We start from the raw sequence: 16,355 nt of genomic DNA on the forward strand, positions 1-16,355 counted from the left end.
AAACTTTAAAAGGAAAATGCAACTTCTTGGCTTTTTGGGTAACCAAACAAAGACCAAAACATGAAAGAAGAGGGATCAGGGTGGGAGATTCAGAGCCTTTGATGAATTCAACCTTCTTTTACTCTGAAAGAAAATGCTAATACAATGGGTTTTTATGCATACAGTACCCAAACAAAATGAACTAAAACCTTGGGGCATCCTAGAGGGAGAGAGGGTGATGAGCCTGTTCATTCCTATTTAGCCAGAGTTTATGCCTAAATATGGAGTTCCAAATTTGTGGAGAGGCGACGATAAGGAAAGGAGAGAACAAAACCAACAAAAAAAGAGGGGGGTTTTTGCCTGCCTTTCAAGTATGGACAGGATGCCTTGTTGATACAACTGAACAGACCCAACAAGCTACGATGCTTCAATGAGGAATTGGCAGCAATTCAAGCAAACCAAAAATGAAACTTGGATTAACTGGGGCCTCCAGCTGGAGAGAACTGCCTCCTCGTCTGTAGAATTTAAGTTAGTCTCCTGATGGAATAATGGTCTGTACATATTGAGTCCAGCCTTCATGTTTTTGATCGTTTTTGCTTTTGTGAAATAAAGCGAATTGCTTGTTTCCCAAGCTCCAGGGTCTTGGCTCTTCCATCATCGAACTTAACTATTAATGTTGATGTGCCCTCAATGAAGTCGATTACCATTCCCTTATGCCTGGAGGAAAAGATATCAAAAGGATTCAACAAGTTAACAATAGATACATACAAAACCATAACACTCATATACATCATGTTTCTGCTTCAAACCAGAATTTGGCAAGGCAAGACTTGCAGCAAATGGTTGATCCAAAGTATGATTGGCACACTTCTCTTAGTGCCCTAGGTTTTCTATATTTTGATTATATCATGATTTTAGCAAAGAAAAACTCACCAGGAATTATCAGATGACTGATGAACTTCAACTCTCTTTCCAATTGCATCTTTGCCCAGCTTTTTCAATATCCAATTAGCATCCATGATTTGATCCATTGAATCATCTTGATGGAACTGTGAGCCATCTTCATCTTCTTTAAATGATGTTTTCTCCATAAAGGGTGATGGTCTCTTCCTTTTCGATCTTTGGCCCTTCACAGCACTCTTTTCATCCTCACCAGGAAGACCCCAGGAACTCTGATTTTCAAAAGAAGGATTCTTGAATTTAAGCTTTAGCAAGGGTTTGGAATCTTTGGGCAGAGAATGTGAAACAGACGGTGTGCTACTGTTATCATCATTGCCTTCACCATACATATTAAGCCTGCTTTCTGGATGCTTCCTTGAAAATACCTTTTCACCTCTTGAAACTTCAGTTACAGCCCCAGCCACATTTGTGCTTCCTTCAATGCTTCGTTTGCCCAACAGAACTCGTGTGTTCTCTGGGGGAACGGCTTCAACTCCATCATCCTTATTCCCTCTCCCAAATTTGGGGTTCATTTCAGAAGGTTCTGTTCTAACTTTTCCAAGCTTTATCAAATTGCCTTCTCTTCCTCCATGCTTTGAACCTTTTGCTTGCCCAGAGTAGTCAATTTTATCTCCTGCAAGGTGAGGGGGCAAAAATCCAACAATGTTTCTAAAAAATATAAAGTTGGTAAGGAAATTTCATTTAAAACAAAAGGCTAGAAAACAGTTTATGTTTATAAATGCCATACAGCATAGAATGAGAAATGAAAGTAACCAATTTCTGCCAAGTAATTAGTTGAACGTTAATCAATTGTCAATACCTTTACTATCACCAAATTTGGCAATGCGATCATGTTTATCACCCATCCTCTGCTGGCTCGTATCTTCACTGCCTGCTAGTATACAATAACCACCTAAGTCATCCCAAGGAGAGCATGATGGCAAGAAACATGGAATATGTGACTCACTGCTAGAGTATATATATATTAAAGAAAAGGATATAAAAGACTGCTGGAGAAGTCAACAAATGAACGGTCTAAAATTGAAAATCTAAACCCTAAACCCTATGACTATGAAGTAAAACCTAGAATGGCAGACCATGTGAGGCAAGCTCAATCGATATGAGGAAAACAGTTTCATAGTATGCATTAACAATAAACTTTAAATTCAAGAAAGAAACATTTCATATGCCAATTGATAGATAACTAGATGTTCAACTTGAAAATAGGATCTATCAATAAATTACATGTATATCTATCTAATTCTGATTTATATGTGATCTTTTGTAACTGATAAAAAAAAACAATGGAAAGTATTTTAGGTAAAATAACCGTCAAATGAGTGCCTCACAAATGATGAGACTCCCTCTTACACAGCTACATTGAACATTCCAAATATGTGGCATATGTTCACAGTTTTATCAAATTTCATACGAATATCTTATTCTGTGAGGTAGTGTAGTGCACAAGCACAGTGATTTCAATATGGGAAAAATGCAAGTATAAATTTAAATTCCTCAAGAGTTCTCTGTTTCTTTTTACACTTGTCTTTCATGAGGCCTGATTATCCATAGAAGAGAACAAAGAGGAAAAAGAATGTCACGAAACAGTTAACAACGCACGAGGAGTAACTAACTGTAAGAACACTATCTGATGGACAATATAGGCTAATGCCAAGATATTGTATGGAATGCTCCAACATAAAACAAGCACCAAAATGACAGGTTTTCACAAGAGACAGAGAGAGAGGAGGAGGGGTGGGTGGGTTGGGTGGGGGTTCTCTAAATTCCTATCAGAGTTTAAAAAAAATTACAAAGCCAAAAAGTTGGGAGATAAACCATATTTGCAACACAAATGATATGACTTAAGCATCCACCTCCTTATCATAAACTCATCAATATCACCATTGTTAAGGAATGGAAAAAAGGAAAAGAATACTTAAATATTACACTGATAACTTACCATTGGAGGTCGTCAAATCCTGTTCTCTTTGACAGCTTGAAGCATCAGACCTTGGAGAATTGGTTACATTTCTATTCCGTGCACCTAGATGAATAACTAACTTTGTTCCCTTCATGGTTTTGGATTTGCTTGCTTGTTTTCCAGTATCCTCTCCAACATCCGAACCATGAGGCTTATTGCTTTTTATTTGTATCACTCTGGATGTTCTATCTTCATTATTCACCGCAATTTCATCAACAAACTTGTGTTTCAAGACCCCTGGCTGATTGATAGAACAAATCCCTTCTGTATGGCTCAAACTTCCAGCAACAGGAGATGAAAACACACCCCGTCCATCACTTCTATTGGGCTGCTCATTCTTGTCATCACCCAAGCTGTATTCAAATGGTTGGGCATCATCATGGCCTTCAAAACTCTGATGTGATTCCTTTTTGCTGATTAAAGGTGTCTGATGTCCTTTTTTCTTAACATTCTTTTTGTTTGAAGATTGTTTCCCATATTCCTTGGTCTTTTTTGGTGATTTGTCAACAGACCCTTTGAGAGATAACTTTAAGGAACGCCCAAATTCACTCTTAATGAGACAGGGCCATTTTCTTCATCATCCGAGTAAGGGGAAATAGAAAATATTTCATCTTGCGTTGGCAGTCGTGCTTTAGCCCTCAAGCTTGCAATTAGATCTCGATCAGCTTTATCTCTCCGCCTCCAAAGCTCTTGAACAGCATCTTCAAGATCCTTAACCTGAAAATTGAAAAGTAGGAAAAAACTTTGTCAGCAACTAATTGCTAAAAAGATCTCTCTCTCTTCCTGAAGAACAATCGATTTGTTACAACCTGGTAGCACTCTCCACGACATGTGGCACATTTGTACTGGAGATTTCCATCTACTTGAAATTGGAGGTATTTTTCATCACTGCAAGACATAGCTACCAGGAGTAAGTATTGTTATATCTGAAAGCTCCAAATTAGTTTGCCTGTCATAAAGCTCAATAAGCAGCTACTTCTTGGAAAAAGTATTAGCTATGATGAAGCAATATGGAACACACATGATAAGTACCAAGGAGAAACAAGAAGAATTCCTAGATGTATGGATCAGAAAACAATAATATAAAGCAATTAACAATTTAAAACAAAACCTCCATTTCATACAGATTTATCATTGCAAATCATGACAATAAAATAGAAATTTCCTTCCATAATAACCTTTCAGGAAGCTGCAATTCAACAAAAGGTAATAAGATTTAATTGATCTCTATAACTTATCAAAAAAAAGATTTAATTGATCTCTATAGTTGAATTGACCTGATGCCATCACATTGGCAGTGCACCCAGCGCTGGCAAACATCACAGCAGACCATAGGTGTTGATTCAGAATCTCTATAAACCTACAAAATTGGATTTGAATATATCAGGATTGATAGCAAGGCAGACACACAAACCAGGGGCAGGGGAAGGTGGGGTTGGGTGGGGGAAAGAAATAGGGAGAGACAGAGGAGGGGGCTAAAAGAGAGAAGAGAAAAGAGAGAAGAGAAAAGAGAGGAGAGAGGAGAGAGAGAGAGAGAGAGAGAAGGGAGAGAGGGAGAGAGGGAAGAGGAGATAGAGGAGAGGAGAGAGGGAGGGAGAGAGAAGTAACAGATTGCAAACTTATGCACATATACTACAAAAACATTCCTAATCAGAGCACCGTCTCCACTTATGGATGAAAAATTTGAAGATAACATCCATCATGCAGATTAATTTAAATAATAATGAGCTTTACTAACATAATTTCAGATCAGAGATTAAATAATAATACCTTCAAACAAACAGGACAGTAGTTCCCCTTCACAAACAATCTTCCACAGGCATCACAGCAAGTGTATCCTAGGAACCACCTGTAAGTTTAGTTGCAAACATGAATCTACTACCGACTAGCAAAAAAAAAAAAAAACCCAGTCTGAGAAGGTACAGCATAAAGAACACAAAAATTTGGCGCCTCATTTTTTCCAAACGATAAGACTACAAACAGATAAATACAATGCTGTAGTTATTCTCTCAATAGTAAAAGTCTAAAGAAGGATGGTAAAACATTTAAGAAAATGATTTTTAAGATGTGTTGAAAGTAAAAATGAAAATTATACAAGCAGGAATGAAATACTTGAGACATAAAAGATAGGCATCAATATCCAAAAGCAGGGTAGGGAAAAACATTTGGAAAATAAAAGTGGATCAACAATAAGTGGCATCAAGCTATTGCCAGTGTGAAATACAACATGGCACACAAATAATACAAAAGATTTGGTTATATTGCCAGAAGAAAAATGATCAACATAATACATATGTTCCCATCCACATAAAGTAACAATTGCTAAAACTGACTATGGACAGTTCTGACCAAAGTTTTGAAAGGCATTTTCTAGGCGTGTATTGAGGCGCACTCTGAGGCAAGGTGTTCTGAAAATGCCCAAAGGCGTTGGAAAAAAAAAGCACAACACACAAAAGGGCACGCAGTTGGCCCTAAGGAGCTTTTGAGGCGTGCACTGCATACGCCTTTGATGCCTCCCTCAGTGAAGCAGGAGCTTTTTCGTTTGAAGAAAAAACCCTATTAAACCCCAAGAACCCACTTAAGAGCATATAAAAAACGATTTTGAAAGAAAACCTAACCCAGCTCTCCCTACCTTAGACGAACTGAATATCAGAGAAGAGACGACAAAAATTGCTGCTCCTTTCTCACTTTGAGTATCTAATGAAATCTTTTTGCTGCCTTATACATTCGGAGACAACACGGTGTGAAGACAACTGCTACTTCATCTCTAGATTCTCCACAGGTTGGTTTTCTCTCTCAATCCTTCATTCTCTTCTCAACCTCACTTTTCTTCATCTCCCCTTCTCTCAGTTTTGATTTCACAACCTAATTTTTTATTTTTTTTATGCTCTTCTCTCACTTGCAAAGTTAAAAAATTTGCACTTTGATTTCACGACCCACCCACTATTCTGACAACTCCATTCAAGTTAAAGTATAGAACTAGTATGATTTTTTTATAATTCTAATTGTTTCATATTTTCCACTTATGCCATTTATTTTTATATTTTTATATATTTATTAACTATAAAATGAGGGTCTCAAAAGGCTTACACCTTAACACTTCGAGGCTTACGCCTCGCCTCACGAACACAAGAACATCTCGCCTTATGCTTTCGCTTTTCAAAACATTAAACAAAAGAACTGTTTTCTAACTTGAAAAACAAGTGTGACAAATTTTTAATTAAAAACAGTTTTTCATAATTTGTTTTAAAAACAGGCTATTTTGTAACAAGTTTGAGATGTTTTTAGTTGTTTTTGTACATTTTTTTGAGAAAATTTTGAAAAAATGGAGAATACTTTGATGAGCTTCTGCATTGTACATAAGTTTATAGTGCCTTTATGGAGAATAAGTTGAGAAAACTATTTTCATATTTGAGTTCCTAAACAAGATTTTGTTTTCGAAAACAATTGAAAACTGTTTTTGAAAATGTTGCCAGAATACTCTCATCTATTATGCTTTTGGCACCACGTAGATCCATGGGATCCTTGCTTTGCCACTTGTTGCTTATTTGGTTTCCATATCTCAATTTACTGTCTGAGATTTTTAAATTATAGTTTGGCTGCTTTATGTGACCTCTTGAACTTCATAAAGTAATTGTGCTTCCTAAACAAATTGTCAAAACCAAAGTTTTGAAAGGCGAAAGCGTAAGGCGAGGCGTTCTTGTGTTCGTGAGGCAAGGCGTAAGCCTCGAAGTGTTGAGGCGTAAGCCTTTTGAGACCCTCATTTTATAATTAATAAGTATTTTAAAATATATAAAAATAAAATAGCATAAATGGAAAACATGAAACAATTAGAATCATAAATAAACCATACTAGTTCTATACTTTAACTTGGGAATGGAGTTGTCAAAATAGTGAGTGGATCATGAAATCAAAGTGCAAAACTTTTAACTTTGCAAGTGAGAATAAAAGTGAGAGGAGCATAAAAAAAATTCAAAAACTGGGTCATGAAATCAAAACTGAGAGAAAAGAGAGAATGGAAGATGAGGAAAAGTGAGGTTGAGAAGATAATGAGGGATTGAGGGAGAAAACTAACCTGTGGAGAATCTGGAGATGAAGCAGCAGTTGTCTTCACACCGTATCGTCGCCAAATGTACAAGGCAATAAGAAGATTTCGCCAGACACTCAGAATGAGAAAGGAGCAGCAATTTTCGTCGTCTCTTCTCTGATATTCAGTTCGTCGAAGGTAGGAAGAGCTAGGGTTAGGTTTCTCTCTCAAAATCGTTTTTTATTTGCACTTTAGTGAGTTCTTGGGGTTTAATAGGGTTTTTTCTTCAAACAAAAAAGCTTCCGCTTCATTGAGGGAGGCGTCAAAGGCGTACACAGCGCGCGCCTTAGGCCAAAATGTATGCGCCTTTTGTGTGTTGCGCTTTTTTCCAACGGCTTGCCTCAGAGCGCGCTTCAACGCATGCCTAGAAAACGTCTTTCAAAACTTTGCTTTTGTTTTAAAGAAAATAGTTATCAAGGTCATGTTTGGTAACTAGTTTTTAAAACAATTTTATGTTATCTAGAACAAAAGAAATAGGACAACACATTTGATAACCAAAAAACAAAAAACCATTTTAATTCTTAAAAATATGAAATAGGGTGTTTGCAGAAAACATTTTCTAATTGTTTTCAATTATTTTCACTTTTTTTTTATGATTGTTGTAGAAGTTAATTATACAAAAATGGAGAATGACTAAAAATAATGCACTACATATAAAAGTAATTTTTAAAATATATTTAAAAGCATAGAAAATATGTTAAAAACATTTTAGGTTCTCAAACAAACTTTTGTTCTACAAAATATTAAGGTCTTGTTTGGCAACTGTTTTTTAAAACAATTATGAAAAATAGTTTTTAAGAACAGTTTTTAAAAACTATTCTCTGATGTTTTGTAAAACAAAAGTCTATTTGGGAACTTAAAATGTTTTTAACCTATTTTTAATATTTTTAAATATGCTTTAAAAATAATTTTATGTCCACACCTTTATTTTTAATCATTATATATGTTTGTATAATTATTTTTTAAAATAGCTCTAAAAAAAAACTGAAAACAACTAAAAAATGTTCTCTGTAAACACCCTGTTTTTTTTTAAAAAAAAAAAAAAAAGAAAACAAAAAACAGTTTATGATTGTCAAATGTGTTTTCCAGCTTTTTTGTTCTGGAAAATAGAAAACTGTTCTTAAAAACAGTTCCCTTACGGGGCCTAAAGAACAATTTTCAAAAACTATTTTTCAAAACTGTTTTCGAAAACACTTCCTAAACAGAGCCCAAACATGCTCTTAAGTTTCTCATGTCCCCAACACCAACAACTAAAATGTAAGAGATTCACATATAACAAAATGTCAAAACCAAATAAAAATCATCTAATCGTCAATGTACCGTGTTGAAGACTGAAGATTAGCTTTTATATGCAAAGAAATTATATCAGTAACAGCCGTCAATACCTCACACTTAGGCCGTTCCCTGGAACATTGGATCCACAGCTATGACACCTTGTATGTTTGGGGCACAAATAGGGTCCACTACTGACATTCTGCAGTATCCAGAAATAAACATATAATGAACAATTTTAAGCATGTTATGCAAACCCAGAGATAAGGAATAAAAACCCCACCTTGTGTGGAGGTTGCTGGCAGTAACAATGGTAAGCATCATCACATCTCCTGCAGAACATAAACTTATTTGGATCTCCAGATCTTCGGCATACCTGAGGAAATAAACAAAGTTGCAAAAATTATAAGAGTAATGAATCGTAACCACACTCTGAGTCTCCAACAAACTCAGAGGAAAAAAATGACAACATTTTGGATCTTTAGTACAAATACAAAATGGACTAATAAGGCATGTAAACAGAACATAACAAACAGAAAAGGAACCAAGGTGCTGCCACATGTATTGTGCCAAGGGGCTAACACTACACCCCCAACCCCCTTATCTACATATTTTTCCAAACTAACATGCTTCCAAAAACATTTTCCTTATATCACCTCCGCTAGGTCCACTAAAACCATAATCATTAAATAATTAAATCATTTTAACCAAAATTTCCAAATCTCATCCCTTTGAATTCATTTCAATGGCTCAGTTGTTTCTGATATAAATATAACCACCAACTTGTCAGCCTCCAAATCCTGAATGCATACATCCCTAATTTGTATTTGATCACAAATTCTCTCATCCACTCCAAATTCCGATCATTATTATTACCAGCATTCACATTTATTCAATAAGGATGTTGTTTCTAACCATTTTGCACCAAAGAGCAAGGTAGTTTTATGTTGTGTTACAAAATGTGTTTTCTTTCATTGCATAGTTATGCTGCAAACATACATCCATGTCATCCATTGTGTTACTCATGTAGATGCTATATCCTTGCAGCATTGGGTGGCTTTTTCCAGTTCAGCAGTGTGCTTTATCTCAAATTGCAAAAAGCAGCAACATCTAAAAACATACTTGCAGATTCATATAAATATAGAAACATAAGAGGTATTTATAAAGTGATTACAGGGAATTAATATGATCCAATAAGTCATGAAACTGAGATTCTAATACAATGCAGAATATAGTTTCTAACTGTCAACCATAAAAATGAAAATTTTGGTTCTGCTCATAACAGAACTGGAAGAAACAGCAGCATGTGGATAGTAGCTGAGAACAACAGAATAATTACCTCACAAATTCGACAAGAGGGGCAAGTCCATGAACTCCAATGAAATAGATCTGCAATCATGCCCCACATCAGAACAAGAAAAATTCACAGCCTGTCAAAACTGTGGTTCATACCTCTATTCTGAGACCAAGATTTCAAGCAGAGCCGGTGATACTTCTTGCCACAACTGTTGCATGGAAGCATCTTCCTTGCCCTCTCGCTTCCTTCCATTTCACCAAAAAAGCATATTCGACACATTACATTCACGTTGGACTGACTCTGCTCTTCACCAACAATATCTTTCGAGGTGTCCTGTGTGTGGAAATTAAGTTTATGTTTACCATCCAAGTGAACACATCGCCTCTAAATAAACATAAAAAGGGACAATTCAAGGTTATACAAAAAGGGACAATTCAAGGTTTAAGTTCCAGTATCAATCTAGAGTCAACCCTACGGATATCTCACAAGGTTGCACATGTGTATCTATATTAAGTACAAATTATGACAACTGCATACTCACATCTAGGGGTATCTCCTCCCTCACTACTAGGTGGAGGTACAGGGTCCCAATCTGGGGGAAGCTATGGAGGGCAGCCAATATGTTAGAAAATGAGTTCTATTTGACCCCAAAGGAAAAGTACATGATTCAGAACTAAAAAGTTAAATCAGGAATTCACTTGTTTTCAAATTATAAAAATTTAGAGGGAAAGAAGAGATTTCAAAATCACCATTTTTTTTATAGGCAAACAACAAAATGCATTAATAGCACCTAACAAAAGCTTAAAAAAGTACATAAGGTGTATACAAAGGACAACAAGAAGAAAAGCATTAAAAAAAGGGAAGGGGCATAAAAAATAAAAGCCCATTCCCGACGGCCCCAACCAATCTATAAGATTTAACATATTAAGAAACCCCCATCTATGCACCTCCTAATCCACAACAAAACATTACAAAGAAAACTAAAAATTTCTATCAAGACCATATGGTGGCAAATTACGAGTGCAACTAATGTATTGAGAAAGTAAATTAATGACAAATTACCTAATATGTAAAACCTCTTATTTTGTTTCTAGTACCACTGGCTTTTAAAAGTTCAGCAATAAATATACAATAAACATTGCATGCTTGGTAACTAGTTCCCATATATAAGAACATAATAAAAATAAATAATATATTTCTCAACAAAAATAATTTTTTGATGACTAACAAAAGAAAGTGGATATCTTGCAGAATGTTCCTTCATTCCCACCAGTTCAAAACCCAAATAGCTCTGGAAGCACTCTGAGAGGGGGAAAGAAAGAGGAACAATGTATAATCTAAAAAAATTCCAGTGCAAATAAAAAGTCCAAACAAGTCTAATCAATGCTCCAGGAAAAAATAAACAGAGAAAATGAGCATTGACTGCCGATGTAGAAACGACAATAGATCTATTGTCATGATAAAGACCATAATGGATATATACAGTTTTCACACCCCCCCCCCCCCCCCCCAAGCCTTACAGGTGTAAGTAAAGAGGAAATTCCAGGCTTTTTCCTGAGATTCAACTAGTCTAAAGAGAGGCCTATTTGGGATTCATCAGAAGGAGAGACCGTAATAATAGCTGTTTGGTGCATTACATCTAGCCCAGGGAGCTGAAATTCACAAATGAGACAGGCATTCAGGAGCCATTGATTGTTCTTCCTTTTGGACTCCAAAAACAGATAATCCTGACGGTAAACCAATTTGTGATCAAATGAAGCACTAGAAACCTCCAAAAAGATATTGGATAATTCCACTCCCTTTATTATGGAGAACAAGCGATTTTACGCAAACCATACAATACATACCAAAAAATCACCTAAATAATAAATAAGTGAAGCAAATAAAAAAAAAATGAAGCCATCAAAGGACTTATGGGAGATGGATAAGCACAAAGATTAAAATAAATAAATAAACAAAGGTGGGATCTATGTGTGTCTGTATCTGTGTATTACAGCTGAAAATCCATCACTGAAGAAAGTGAAAAATGAACTGAAAGTGCCTCAAAAAAATTATAATTGGAAATCAATTAGTAAAGAAAGTGAAAAATGAATGACAAGTACCTCATTTCCAACTATCAAGCAAAACAGCATTAAAAGAAAAATCTAACAGGATGGAAATAGCCCCAAAATCTTCTTTATCAACACTTTCAAATTTTACAATCAAATTTCAATAAATATATAGAAAAAAAGCTTTTTTTTAAAAAAAAATTCAACTTCACCTTAAGCACTCATAAAAATAAAAATATACATATATAAAATACATAAATAAATAAAGTCAATCCGGGAAAAACAAGATATCAACTCAAAGGCAGGAAGTATACAAGTCAAACACCATCTCGATAATGCCAGAATGAACGGCCATGGAAATTCAAACATTAGACACAAAATTATGAAATGAGATTCAACTCTGCAAATTTGAAAAAAATAAAAATAATAATTCAACAAAAATGCAATAAGCCCACTTCCAAAATCACTGAATTTAAGCGAAAAAGTCCCTCAATTTTAAACTAAAATCCTCCAAATAATCAATACTAACAATTTTCAAAAACCAAAAAAAACAAAAAAAAAAATCAGTAAATAAACATATATCACTTTTAAATTAAAATCAAAATCCTCCAAATAATCAATACAAAGAATTTTCAAAAAATAAAAAAAATAAAAAACAACAAAAAATTCAACACGACAAATACAGAATTAACTTAAAAATAAATAAAATTCAGTAAATAAACAAAAAATTAAACTAAACAAATGCATGAACCGCACCACCAGATCACCGGACTCGAACCGCCTAGCATAATCCTCCGCCACCATCGACACGGCCGCCGCCTTCCGCTGCATTGCGGCGCGCTTTGTCTGCGCCGACAGCAGCATCTCCTCACCCTCCCCTCCGACTCCATCGCCTACCACCGCCACCACCGCCGGCGCTGGCGGTGCCACAACCTTGGGAACGGCGACCTGCACCGTCGACCGCTCCGGAACCCTAATCAGCCACGGATCCTTCAGCAGCGCCTCAACCCTAGCCACCTCCTCCTCGAACTGAGCCCTAGCCCTCAGGCTCTGCAGCTGGTGGGGATACCCTAGGGTACAATAGCAGATGCGCTTGCTGCAGAGAAAACCCAAACCACAATCCCTGAAATTCGAAAAAACAGAAACACGGAAACGAAAGCAAAAGCGTTTTTAGTAATTAGTACCATGTAATTGGGCAGGCGACGTGAAAGGCCATGAAGATTGGAAACTAAACAACGAGACTTCACAGTTGAAAGTGTTTTTTTTTTTTTTTTTTAATGAAAGTGTTTTTTTTGCTTTTGTTTTTTTGTTTTTTGTTTTTGAATTGAAACTATTAGGGGAGGGAAAATTGGGTTTTATGTTTTAATAAAACATAAAAAATGTTTTCAGCCATCTCTCTCTCTTCTCTTTTGGGTTTCTCTTTCTTTCGGTACCCTAAGATGGTAAGAATAGAGAGGTGGATTGGGGATTTGAGGAGGGTGTTTGGATGCAGGTGAGGGAGATTGGTGTGAACGGCCAATTGGGCTTTGCCACGTCATCAATTGAAGGGTATTATCGATAACTTACGTTCTTATAAAATTAGAAAAAAAAAAGGTGAAATAAAATCTTTAAAAATAAAACTAATAAATTATTTATATATATATTTTTTCAAACTAATTTAGCTTTTATATATATATAAATATTAAATAATTTAAATTACATTTATATTTTTAACTAATTTTAATTATATTTGATTTCTTTCTTATTTTATATGATAAACCAAATATGAGAAAATTATGTCTTATTTGATAATTGTTTTCTAAAACAGTTATAAAAAATAGTTTTAAAAAATTATTTTATAATATTTTATAAAAACAAAAGTTTATTTAGGAAGCAAAAATGTTTTTAACCTGTTTTAAATAATTTTTATTTTTAATCATTCTACATATTTGTATAGTTATTTTATAAAATAGTCATAGAAAACAAGTGAAAATAATATAAAACAACTAAAAGATATTATTTGAAAAATATTTTATTTTATGTTCTTAATAACATAAAATAAGAAATAGTTTCTTATTACAAAATGTGTTTCTTGTTTTTTTGTTTTTGATAATAAAACATTGTTCTTAAAAACAATTGCCAAATAGGCCCTTATTTTTATTGATATTTCCTTTTTTAGTTTTTTTTTTTATAAAAAAAAAAAAAAAGAAGAGTAAGCTAATTAATTGTACAGAAATTTAAGGGAATTTAAATTATGTCATATAATTATCAACAACTCTTTTTGTTTTTTTGTATTTTTGTTTTTTTTTTTTCTTATCTTAAATGGGATATATCTTTAAAAAAATTGATTTAAAATTAAATTGTACTACAAATAATTATGTGTTAAGTATTTGAATTATAAATGGTCGTGTGTGCTTGTATGTCACTTGTGTAGATGATTTTGATAAGAAAATATTTACCATGATTATTAACTAAAGTATTAAGCCAGCTTGATATTAAGGGTCCTTTTATCATGTTTTCTTATATTCGTTTTTAAAAATTATTTTAAAATTAGATAACAAAAACATTGTTTAGTATTTATCGAGTTTCAAATTATTTTTAAAAATTATTAAACTCATTCATAAATTCAATATAAATCTTTATATAATTTGAAGTTCGTATTACTAAAAAAAATCATAAAAAATATAATCATGTGTAGAAAATAAAAATATAATCATTATGGATTAAATTTTATCCATTAATTTTTATATTAATTGGATCACTATTTGATTTTTAAGTTATTTTTAAAAATTACTAAACTCATTAAATCCATCGTATCAAGACTTGCCTAATTTGGAGTTTATATGCGTAGTGAAAAAAAACATGGTTTTGTGTGAAAGAAAACCATTAAAGTCATTACATACCAAATTTTGTTGATAAATTTATGGTATCAATTGGATAATTATTTAATTTTCAATTTATTTTTAAAAATCATTAAACTTATTAATGAATTCAACACATTAAGTCTTACTAAATTTAAAGTTTATTTGTCTAGTAAACAAAATTTGTTAAAAAAAGAAGATTATATAGTCAAATCATTAAAAAAGAATTTGGCCAATAACTTTATAATATTATGAATTTTATGATTTTTTAGTAATAATAAATTGGTTTTTTAGTTGCAAATTATTTTAAAAAATTAATCATTTTTATATATAGAGTATAACTTGATTTTGAACTTATTTGTTTAATGAAAAGTTTAGAGAAATGAAATAAAAATCACAATGTAATTCAAAATAACGCAATTTTTGAAGATTTTGGATATCGGTATTAGGTCATAGAGAAAAAAGAATAAAAAAATTGTGAGCTTAATTTTTTTTTTTTACTTTTTATGATTTTTAAAATTTCTTTATATTTTCTTTTCTATTTTAAAAAATGAATGAAAACAATTTTCACTTATTTAACAACAATCAAATAGTGTTATCAACTTTTAAAAGCATTTTTATGTTTTTAAAAATATAAATTTGTTTTTAAATCACATTATTAAACAAACTTTAATAGTATGATTATTCTAAAAGCTTTATTTATGATTTATCATCGATGTATTATAAAAGATTAGTACGTATTTGAACTATTATTAGAAACAAGTTTATATTTAAAATAATAATAAAATTGACAAATTTTAAACCGAAACTATTCTTTCGATAATTTGTTTTGAAAACAACTTGATTTTTTAGAGCAAATTTGCTCCCAAAAAAACATGTTGATTATGTAGAATAAATTTAAAATATTTCAAGGCATTTTTCACATTTAAATTTTCAAAATAAATTATATTTTTATTAAAAAAAACTGTTTTATACATATACTCGTATTTGGTTTGTATAAAAAGTTAAAAAAAGAAATAGAAAACTGGTTATACTTCCATGTTTGGTATTTATTTTAAATGAATATAATATTTTATCCCAATATTTGTTAATTAAAAAAAACTATAGAATAATGCCCAGATTTATTTTTATTTGATTTACAATTTATTATTTGATAAATATTTTTTTGTTAATTACATTCATGATTAACAAATTTAAAGTTTTCTCTTAGATTTAATATCATTTGAAAAAAATTTCACGATTTATTTTTTAGTAAGTATCTTCTTTTTGTTAATGATATTTATGATTAAAAAAATATAAAATTTGTAAATAAAAATTATTATATTCTAATTTTAAATATATAAAAATATTTTACGTATATTAAATATTACATTAGATGGTACATATATTAGTATTATTTTACTTTGTATTTTATAAATATTTTAAATTCTTTTCATTTTTAAACTATAATTTTTAATTTTTAATCCATAATTCGTTTTGAAAACGAGTAATATAAAATTTATAAAAAAATGAAGAAAATTAATACCAATAATAAATTCATGATAAAATATATATGCAAAAGATTATCAAGTAAATATAATATAAAAAAGTTAATAAATATATTTTATCACTAAGCATGAAATATATTAAGGTTACATTTGGTTTGTTTATTCTATATTTGTTTTTTTTTTTAATATTAAGCAAAGAAAAAAAATGTTATAAAAAATATGAAATAAATTAAAATATAATTTAAATTAATTAAAAACTTATATTTTATTGCCTTTTAAATCTGTTATTTATCTTATTTACTTTCTTTTTTTTCTTTTTTTTTTCTACTTTTCCTATTTATTTTATTTATCTTGTATTTTCTTTCAAAATTTTCAGAAATCAAATATAACTTAAACGATCAGATAATTTAAAGTACTTTTAACAG

The 16,355-nt window shown here is 32.1% G+C and overlaps 1 protein-coding gene across 1 annotated transcript; it reads right to left on the reverse strand.

Moving 5' to 3' along the window:
* Positions 1–97: 97 nt before the first annotated feature.
* On the reverse strand, positions 98–13,021 carry LOC117928933. The gene is given in 14 exon segments (XM_034849071.1): positions 98–696; positions 913–1,552; positions 1,739–1,831; positions 2,879–3,440; positions 3,443–3,616; positions 3,709–3,787; positions 4,177–4,259; positions 4,670–4,748; positions 8,372–8,460; positions 8,542–8,634; positions 9,598–9,647; positions 9,711–9,888; positions 12,360–12,699; positions 12,788–13,021. Coding segments are annotated over 14 exon segments (2,634 nt in total). The 5' UTR covers positions 12,820–13,021; the 3' UTR covers positions 98–554.
* Between the last annotated feature and the right edge of the window lie 3,334 nt (positions 13,022–16,355).

Source organism: Vitis riparia, chromosome 13 (genome assembly GCF_004353265.1).
Source record: "Vitis riparia cultivar Riparia Gloire de Montpellier isolate 1030 chromosome 13, EGFV_Vit.rip_1.0, whole genome shotgun sequence".
Classification (NCBI taxonomy): Eukaryota; Viridiplantae; Streptophyta; class Magnoliopsida; order Vitales; family Vitaceae; genus Vitis; species Vitis riparia.